This window comes from Bufo bufo, chromosome 6 (genome assembly GCF_905171765.1).
Source record: "Bufo bufo chromosome 6, aBufBuf1.1, whole genome shotgun sequence".
In the NCBI taxonomy this organism is placed as follows: domain Eukaryota; kingdom Metazoa; phylum Chordata; class Amphibia; order Anura; family Bufonidae; genus Bufo; species Bufo bufo.
In genome coordinates, this window is record NC_053394.1 from 23,475,050 (window position 1) to 23,485,977 (window position 10,928).

At 43.4% G+C, this 10,928-nt stretch overlaps 1 protein-coding gene across 1 annotated transcript; it reads left to right on the forward strand.

Annotated features, from left to right (window-relative positions):
* Positions 1-3,466: 3,466 nt before the first annotated feature.
* Positions 3,467-10,620, forward strand: LOC121004594 (single-stranded DNA cytosine deaminase-like). The gene is made up of 4 exons (XM_040436817.1): positions 3,467-3,489; positions 8,728-9,149; positions 9,272-9,387; positions 10,503-10,620. The coding sequence occupies exons 1-4, from the start codon at positions 3,482-3,484 to the stop codon at positions 10,554-10,556; spliced, it is 600 nt and encodes a 199-aa protein (XP_040292751.1). The 5' UTR covers positions 3,467-3,481; the 3' UTR covers positions 10,557-10,620.
* The last annotated feature ends 308 nt before the right edge of the window (positions 10,621-10,928 follow it).

The window sequence follows — 10,928 nt, forward strand, 5'->3', positions numbered from 1 at the left end:
ATAACTACTATAATACTGCCTCATATGTACAAGAATATAACTACTATAATACTGCCGCTATGTACAAGAATATAACTACTATAATACTGCTCCTATGTACAAGAATATAACTACTGTAATACTGCTCCTATGTACAAGAATATAACTACTATAATACTGCTCCTATGTACAAGAATATAACTACTATAATACTGCCTCCTATGTACAATAATATAACTACTATAATACTGCTCCTATGTACAAGAATATAACTACTATAATACTGCTCCTATGTACAAGAATATAACTACTATAATACTGCCTCCTATGTACAAGAATATAACTACTATAATACTGCCTCCTATGTACAAGAATATAACTACTATAATACTGCTCCCTATGTACAAGACTATAACTACTATAATACTGCTCCCTATGTACAAGAATATAACTACTATAATACTGCTCCTATGTACAGGAATATAACTACTATAATACTGCCTCCTATGTACAAGAATATAACTACTATAATACTGCTCCTATGTACAAGAATATAACTACTATAATACTGCCACCTATGTACAAGAATATAACTACTATAATACTGCTCCTATGTACAAGAATATAACTACTATAATACTGCTCCTATGTACAAGAATCTAACTACTATATTACTGCTCCTATGTACAAGAATATAACTACTATAATACTGCTCCTATGTACAAGAATATAACTACTATAATACTGCTCCTATGTACAAGAATATAACTACTATAATACTGCTCCTATGTACAGGAATATAATTACTATAATATTGCCTCCTAAGTACAATTATATAACTACTATAATACTGCTCCTATGTACAAGAATATAACTACTATAATACTGCTCCTATGTACAAGAATATAACTACTATAATACTGCCTCCTATGTACAAGAATATAACTACTATAATACTGCTCCTATGTACAAGAATATAACTACTATAATACTGCCTCCTATGTACAAGAATATAACTACTATAATACTGTCTCCTATGTACAAGAATATAACTACTATAATACTGCCTCCTATGTACAAGAATATAACTACTATAATACTGCCTCCTATGTACAAGAATATAACTACTATAATACTGCCTCCTATGTACAAGAATATAACTACTATAATACTGCCTCCTATATACAAGAATATAACTACTATAATACTGCCTCCTATGTACAAGAATATAACTACTATAATACTGCTCCTATGTACAAAAATATTACTACTATAATACTGCCTCCTATGTGCAAGAATATAACTACTATAATACTGCTCCTATGTACAAGAATAAAACTACTATAATACTGCTCCTATGTACAAGAATATAACTAATATAATACTGCCTCCTATGTACAAGAATATAACTACTATAATACTGCTCCTATGTACAAGAATATAACTACTATAATACTGCTCCTATGTACAAGAATATAACTACTATAATACTGCCTCCTATGTACAAGAATATAACTACTATAATACTGCTCCTATGTACAAGAATATAACTACTATAATACTGCTCCTATGTACAAGAATATAACTACTATAATACTGCTCCTATGTACAAGAATATAACTACTATAATACTGCTCCTATGTACAAGAATATAACTACTATAATACTGCCTCCTATGTACAAGAATATAACTACTATAATACTGCTCCTATGTACAAGAATATAACTACTATAATACTGCTCCTATGTACAAGAATATAACTACTATAATACTGCTCCTATGTACAAGAATATAACTACTATAATACTGCTCCTATGTACAAGAATATAACTACTATAATACTGTTCCTATGTACGAGAATATAACTACTATAATACTGCTCCTATGTACAAGAATATAACTACTATAATACTGCCCCTATGTACAAGAATATAACTACTATAATACTGCTTCTATGTACAAGAATATAACTACTATAATACTGCTCCTATGTACAAGAATATAACTACTATAATACTGCTCCCATGTACAACTATATAACTACTATAATACTGTTCTTATGTACAAGAATATAACTACTATAATACTGCCCCTAGTACAAGTATATAACTACTATAATACTGCTCCTATGTACAAGAATATAACTACTATAATACTGCTCCTATGTACAAGAATATAACTACTATAATACTGCTCCTATGTACAAGAATATAACTACTATAATACTGCCTCCTATGTACAAGAATATAACTACTATAATACTGCTCCTATGTACAAGAATATAACTACTATAATACTGCTCCTATGTACAAGAATATAACTACTATAATACTGCTCCTATGTACAAGAATATAACTACTATAATACTGCCTCCTATGTACAAGAATATAACTACTATAATACTGCCTCCTATGTACAAGAATATAACTACTATAATACTGCTCCTATGTACAAGAATATAACTACTATAATACTGCCTCCTATGTACAAGAATATAACTACTATAATACTGCTCCTATGTACAAGAATATAACTACTATAATACTGCCTCCTATGTACAAGAATATAACTACTATAATACTGCCTCCTATGTACAAGAATATAACTACTATAAGGCTACATTCACACGTCAGTATTTTTCTATATCCCGATTTTCGGTCCGTTTTTTGCGGATCCGTTGTTCCTGAAAATGTTTCCGTATGTCATCCGTATGTCATCCATTTTTTGCGGATCCGCAAAAAACGGAAACATGTATAAATTTCAATAAGCAAATAAAGTTGTTTGGATTTCTTTGAAAATAAAAAAATAAAAAAATAAAAAAAATTGACTTTGTATTGTACCAGGATCCGAATTTTGCGGAAAAGAATAGGACATGTTTTATATTTAAACGGACATGCGGAATGGAACAACGGAAACGGACAGCACACATTGTGCTGTCCGATTTTTTCCAGGACCCATTGAAAATGAATGGGTCCAGATCTGGTCCAGATCTGTTCCGCAAAAAAACGGAACAGATCAGGAAAGAAAAAACGGACGTGTGAATGGACCCTAATACTGCTCCTAAGAGTTAGAACATGTTTAGAAATTATTTTTTCCGCAGTTGATAGTTTGAAGATCTTTATGGTGCCCAATTTCTGGATCATTAAAAGAGATACTAGTGGCTTCCTCCCATCCAAATTTGCACAGATGCACCACAAATACTACAGCTGCCAGGTTCTTCCCAGGTGGAGGACCAGCCATGGTTTGGAGACGTTTGGTTGGGCTTTGTCTGTTATTTCTCGAGTGGAGAATTTACTAAGAAAATCATTCAGAATGTCATCTAGAGGAAGGACAGTTCAGGGTGTAAACAATTTTTAGGTTACTTTGTACATTTTTGAATCCTGACCGTTGATTATGATAATACACGGGGGGAAGGGTTGGGGGGTGGTGACATCATATGGGGTATTTTAAGGACGCTGCTAGTATCGGAGTGACTCAGAGGCACGGTTGAGGACTCCAGAAATGGACAGGTGAGACCCCAGCATCCTTCGCGATATCACTTTGAGTCTTCGTCCTACTGGCTGAGTCTTGCGTTATTACTCATTGTATACAGCGCAAACACGTCCAGACATACTTCAGTGATCGGCAAAGAGTTGCAGCACGTTTTGGGCAAATTTGATTAACTAATCTCTCTCCTGGCTGACTCAAAGCGGAGCTCCATAGATGATCACAGCAAAATGTTAATAATAATAATATGCAGCTACAGTGTGTATGATGTGTTATATTTTTAGTATGCATCATATATCCAGTGTCAGCTTCTTGGTTGGTTTTTAAATCATAATTACTAATTTCACTATAGATTATACCATATTTTGTATTAACATTTCTTTTCTTAGTATTAATGTTTTCTTTTTATTATGTGTTAAATGTACTTATAAATTTTGTATATATGTGATTTTTCCTCTAGTTTCTTCCTGGTTACTTGTTTATGTAGGTTCCATATTATTAATATATGGTGACATTACAGATAGCGGACATGATTAATGGAGGCAGCTCCTCCTTTACATACCACACGGCTCACTCTAGAACATTTCATTCATTCTTTCCGAATAACGGAATCTCTTTTTGACTGTTCTTCCTAATTCTTCTTGAGATAAACATTTGTGTGTAATTGTTCTGGATTCCCCAGTGCTAAAGTTGAATAGTTCCATCCAGTGTCTGTGAAATATGTTCTAGAGACCTAAGTGTCTATGTGTCATTGTTCTGTACCCTAAGCGTCAGTGTATCAGTATTCTGTCAGTGTATCAGTGTTCTGTCAGTGTATGAGTGTTCCAGAGCTGTAAGTGTCAGTGTGTCATTGCTCTATTATCTAAAGAATTAATGTGTCTCTGTTCTGTTCTCCGAGCGTTAGCTCTTCATTCTTCTAGAACCCTGTGCCTGTGTGATATTGTTTTAGAACCCTTAGGAATCTTGCGCACAAACTTTTTTTTTTACGTTTACGTTCCGTTTTTTTTGTTCCATATACGGAACCATTCATTTCAATGGATCCGCAAAAAAAACTGGAAGGTACTCCGTATGCTTTCCGTTTCCGTATTTCCGTTACGTTCAAAGATAGAACATGTCCTATTATTGTCCGCATAACGGACAAGGATAGGACTGTTCTGTTAGGGGCCAGCTGTTCCGTTCCGCAAAAATCGGAATGCACATGGACGTCGTCCGTATTTTTTGCTGTTCCGTTTTTTGTGGACCGCAAAATACTGAAAAAGGCCTTATTGTCAGTGAACCATTATTTTGTTTCCAAAGTATCAGTTTTCCATTGATCTGTATCCCAAGTTTCACAGTGTAGATTTTTAAGAACCCTGAATGTCAGACTGACCTTGTTCTAGAAACCTATATGTCACTGTGTTATTTTCTTGTTCCCAAGCACCTGTGTGTCATTGTTCTAGAACCTTAAGTGTCAGTGTTTGATTCGTTATGGAATCCTGTGTCACTATGTTATGGTTCTGTATTCCGAGTGCAGGTGTGTGAATGTTTCTTAATGTTTCTTAAATATCAACATCTCATTGCTCTAGAACCTTGTGTCAGCATGCCATTGTTTTGTATCCAAAGTGTCAGCTTTCCATTGAGCTGTAACGCAACACTGTGTCATTGTTCTAGAACTCTGTGTCAGTGTGTAATTTGTTCTAGAACCTTAAGTGTCAGTGTGTCATTGTCACAGAACCCAGAGTATCAGTGTTATCCTGTACCCCAACTGTCGGTGTGTCATTAGGCTACTTTCACACTAGCGGCAGGACGGATCCGACAGGCTGTTCACCCTGTCGGAACCCTCCTGCCGCTATTTCACTGTGCCGCCAGACTGCCGCTCCGTCCCCATTGACTATAACAAGGGAGGGGGGCGAAGCTCTGGCGCAGCAAGGCAGTGCACAGCGAGAGGCCGTCGGACTAAAAAGTCGGACATGCAGTACTTTTAGTCCGGCGGCCTCTCACCGTGCACTGCTGTGCTGCACCGGAGTTCCGCCCCCGTCCCCATTATAGTCAATGGGGACGGAGCGGCGGTCCGGCGGCACGGCGAAATAGCGGCAGGAGGTATCCTGTACCCCAAGTGTCAGTGTCATTATTCTGTACCCTACATGTCAGTATCATTATCCTGTACCCCAAGTGTCAGTGTCAGTATCCTGTACCCCAAATGTCAATGTCGTTATCCTGTACCCCAAGTGTCAGTGTGTCATTATCCTGTACCCCAAGTGTCAGTGCCATTATCCTGTACCCCAAGTGTCAGTGTCATTATCCTGTACCCCAAGTGTCAGTGTCATTATCCTGTACCCCAAGTGTCAGTGTGTCATTATCCTGTACCCCAAGTGTCAGTGTCATTATCCTGTACCCCAAGTGTCAGTGTCATTATCCTGTACCCCAAGTGTCAGTGTCATTAACCTGTACCCCAAGTGTCAATGTGTCATTATCCTGTACCCCAAGTGTCAGTGTCATTATCCTGTACCCCAAGTGTCAGTGTCATTATCCTGTACCCAGAGTGTCAGTGTCATTATCCTGTACCCCAAGTGTCAGTGTATCATTATCCAGTAATTTCCCCCACACTGCCCCCACGCAGTCATTTCCCCCACACAGTAGTGTCCCCCACGCAGTAATTTCCCCCACACTGCCCCCACACAGTAATTGCCCCCACACTGCCCCCATACAGTAATTTCCCCCACACTGCCCCCACACAGTAATTTCCACCACACTGCCCCCACACAGTAATTTCCCCCACACTGCCCCCGCACAGTAATTCCCCCCACACTGCCCCCACACTGTAATTTCCCCCAAACTGCCCCCACACAGTAATTTCCCCCACACTGCCCCCGCACAGTAATTCCCCCCAAACTGCCCCCACACAGTAATTTCCCCCACACTGCCCCCGCACAGTAATTCCCCCCAAACTGCCCCCACACAGTAATTTCCCCCACACTGCCCCATACAGTCATTTCCCCCACACTGCCCCCACACAGTAATTTGCCCCACACTGCCCCCGCACAGTAATTCCCCCCAAACTGCCCCCACACAGTAATTTCCCCCACACTGCCCCCGCACAGTAATTCCCCCCAAACTGCCCCCACACAGTAATTTCCCCCACACTGCCCCATACAGTCATTTCCCCCACACTGCCCCCACACAGTAATTTGCCCCACACTGCCCCCGCACAGTAATTCCCCCCAAACTGCCCCCACACAGTAATTTCCCCCACACTGCCCCCGCACAGTAATTCCCCCCAAACTGCCCCCACACAGTAATTTCCCCCACACTGCCCCCACACAGTAATTTCCCCCATTTTCCCCAACACAGTAGTGTCCCCCACACAGTAATTTCCCGCACACTGCCCCATACATTAATTTCCCCCACACTGCCCCCCACACAGTAGTGTCCCCCACAAAGTAATTTCGCCCATTTGCCCCAACACACTAGTGTCCCCCACACAGCAGTTTCCCCCATACTTCTCCCACACAGTAGCTTACCCCACACAGTAATTTCCACCAAACTGCCCCCCACACAGTAGTTTCCCCCATACAGTAGTTTCCCCCACACAGTAGTTTCCCCCACACAGTAGTGCCCCCACACAGTAATTTCCCCTACACTGCCCCCATACAGTAGTGTCCCCCACACAGTAGTTTCCCCCATACAGTAGTTTCCCCCACACTGCCCTTCACACAGTAATTTCCCCCACACTGCCGTCCACACAGTAGTTTCCCCTATACAGTAGTTTGCCCCACACTGCCCTTCACACAGTAGTGTCCCCCACACAGTAATTTCCCCCACACTGCCCTCATATAGTAGTGTCCCCCACACTGCCCCCACACAATAGTTTCCTCCATACAGTAGTTCCCCCACTCAGTAATTTCCTCCACACTGCCCCCACACAATAGTTTCCTCCATACAGTAGTTCCCCCACACAGTAATTTCCCCCACACTGCCCTCATATAGTAGTGTCCCCCACACTGCCCCCACACAATAGTTTCCTCCATACAGTAGTTTCCCCCACACTGCTCCCACACAGTAGTGTCCCCCACTCAGTAATTTCCCCCACACTGCCTCCATACAGTAGTGTCCCCCACAGAGTAATGTCCCCCACACTGCCCCCACACAGTAGTTTCCCCCACAATGCCCACATACAGTAGTTTCCCCCACACAGTAATTTTCCCAACACTGCCCCCACACAGTAGTTTCCCCCACATTGCCCATATAGTCATTTGCCCCCCACATAGTAATCCCTCTCATAATAATTTGCCCCCACAAAGTATTCCACCATATTTTCCCCCTAATGTCCCCCAAAGTTGGCACAAAAAAAAAATCTAAAAGCTAAATACTCACCTGCACTTGCTCCCAGAGTTCCGGCACTGTGCTGCTGAGTCCCGGACAGACGCACGCGATGACGTCATCACGCGCACATGGGCCGGGATTTCACTACCGCATAGGTCTCAGACCTACTAGGCCTAAGGCCTATGGCGGTGATCGCGGGCAGGGCAGGGAACTATGCGCTCCGCTCCCGTGCCCAGCCGCAGTATGTGGATTTCAGCGCTTCCATCTGTATTGATGGACGCGCTCATTGCTTCTGGGCCTGGCAGTGGCTGAAATTCAGATCGAAGTCAATTCGTTTGGCTTCGATTCTCTCAACACCAGTTATTCCAGTCTCGACAATCCGCTGTGATCTCCAAAGCCTGGACTTCAGATTCTGCACAGAAACATTGTAGCAAACTAGGTGAGAGATTTGTGCTGCTGATGGGATACAATTGTAACAAACCTACAGCTGTGACTAGTATCAGCTGTATACAGGCTTTTAGCTTAAAGGGGTTATCCAATCCTATAAAATGCCCCCCCATATGCCCGGGTTCCTCACACTGAATATACTTTCCTGGGTCCCCGCTCCCTGCGCCGCTCCTGGTCCCCGCACCGCCACTGCTGCTTCTCCCCGTGCGCAGATGAAAACATCCGCTGTCGGGGGGGAGCAGCCAATGACAGACGGGGATGGGGACGAGCCTTCCTAGCATCGCGGGTTACGCTAGGGAGGCTCGTCCCCATCCCCGTCTGCCATTGGCTGCCCCCCGACACCGGATGTTTTCATCCGCACACGGGGAGAAGCAGCAGCGGCGGTGCGGGGACCAGGAGCGGCAAGCCAGGTAAGTATATTCAGTGTGGGGGGCTCGGCATATGGGGGGACATTTTATAGGATTGGATTCCCCCTGAGGAATGAACCTTTATAATCTCCCTTCACCCTCCAGTCTGCTACTGAAGCGTAATAAGTTCCTGTACCACTACAAGAACCTCCGCTGGGCACGAGGCCGGCACGAAACTTACCTGTGTTACATCGTCAAGCGCCGGTACAGCTCGGTTTCCTGCGCCATGGATTTCGGCTACCTGCGCAATCGGAGTAATTGCCACGCAGAGATCCTGTTCCTGCGCTACCTGTCCATGTGGTTGGGGCATGATCCAAACAGGGCGTTCCGGGTCACCTGGTTCAGCTCATGGAGCCCGTGCTGGGACTGTGCTCGTCGCACCGTTGAGTTCCTGCTCAACCATCCCAACCTGACCCTCCGCATCTTCAGCGCCAGGCTGTACTTCTGCGAGGAGCGAAACGCGGAGCCGGAGGGACTGCGTAGGCTGCAGAGAGCAGGCGTACGAATGGCGGTCATGAGTTACAAAGGTAAGATGTGAAATGAGCGATGGCGCCAGAGAGCAGCGGCAAATACAACGTCTGCTTGTTCTTGTAGGCTGACATATTCAGCTCTGCTACATCACCTTGTCTGCCTTCTTAACCTTTCGTAGACTACTTTTACTGTTGGAACACTTTTGTGGAGACTCGAGAGCAAAGGTTCGAGGCTTGGGATGGACTGCATCAGAATTCAGTGCGGCTCTCGAGAAAACTGAGGCGTATCTTAGAGGTAAGTACAAGCGTCTCTTACCTGCTCTTACTAAGCTGTGGTCCACTCCGAAATCTCTTTATTTAAATGTTCACCCGCTTGATCCGATTTAGGAAGACCCCACAGACCTCCACCCCTCTCTAACATCTCTAGTCCCTAAAAGTAAGGTGTCATTTGGCTCACTTGTTGAGGTCATTTTTTGCAGTACCACTGCCCACCACTAGGTGGCGAAAAGAGACCTTTCAAATCCGAAAATTATTGTCAGATTTATTTTCTGTATGTGCCATAGTGTAGAGCAGCAGTTTTGTACCTATGACACTGGCTGACCTGTTACATGTGCACTTGGCAGCTGAAGACATCTGTGTTGGTCCTATGTTCATATGTGCCCGCATTACTGAGAAAAATGATGTTTTAATATATGCAAATGAGCCTCTAGGAGCAATGGGGGCGTTGCCGTTACACCTAGAGGCTCAGCTCTCTCTGCAACTGCCGCGCCCTCGGCACTTTGATAGACAGTGCCAGGTGTGATGATGTTTTCACAGTTTTTTTTGTCAATAAAACTGCAGAGGGGTGAGGGAGTTGTAGAGAGAGCAGACCCTCTAGGTGTAAAGGCAACACCCCCGTTGCTCCTAGAGGCTAAGCTCTCTCTGCAACTGCTGCCCGCTCTGCACTTTGATTGACAGGACCAGGCAGTGTAAATGTCATCACACTTGGCGCTGTCAATCAAAGTGCAGAGGGGGCAGCAGTTGCAGAGAGAGCTGAGCCTCTAGGTGTAATGGTAACGCCCCCGTTGCTCCTAGAGGCTCATTTGCATATATTAAAACATCATTGTTCTCAGCAATGCGGGCACATATGAACATGGGACCAACACAGATGCCTTCAGCTGCCAAGTGCACATTGAACAGGTCAGCCAGTGTCATAGGTACAAAACTGCTGACAGATGCCCTTTAATTCCCTTCATTGGGTGCAGCGCTGCAGTAACTACTGCACTGCTGTATCGGACCCCCGACAATCAGACATTGATGGCCTATCCTGACATGGTGCAGGGTCCTGGGCAGGTGCCCCTTTTGCATGGTCCGTATCGAGCTCAGGATCTTTGGAAGACTAACCCGCCATTCCTTCTCCTTTCCATACAGCCTCCATATGACATGGAAGACTTACATGAAGCATTTGATCTTCTGGGACTTTAGGGGATGTCTCAGCAAATCAAAATGAAAAATTTTACTGAGTTCCAGTTCAAAACTGGCAAATCGCCAGGAAATGTGAGTCTCCGAGGAAGAAGAAGTGGTGCTGAAACGCAGCGGAGAACCTTCATACAGCTGAAAACCGTGGGGATTCCACATTTTATCCTTCGAAGAGACAAAAAGTTACATCATTGGCATAAAGAGAATCGTCACAAATACCAAAGGTCCCTGAAACTGCAATAACAAAAACACAATGTGCAATACCACTGACAACCACTATGTGGCGCAAAAATATTAATAAACCTAAAACATCTCAGCACAACACACAAAGAGGGCAACTGCAGTCACAAAAACAGATTCCTCTGCTGGTTCTGATGC

What these genes read in the sequence shown, in the direction of transcription:
- LOC121004594 (XM_040436817.1), top strand. An exon ending in GGCGGTCATGAGTTACAAAG is followed by an intron (nt 9,150 to 9,271) that starts GTAAGATGTGAA and finishes AACCTTTCGTAG; the next exon opens with ACTACTTTTACTGTTGGAAC. An exon ending in AACTGAGGCGTATCTTAGAG is followed by an intron (nt 9,388 to 10,502) that starts GTAAGTACAAGC and finishes CTTTCCATACAG; the next exon opens with CCTCCATATGACATGGAAGA.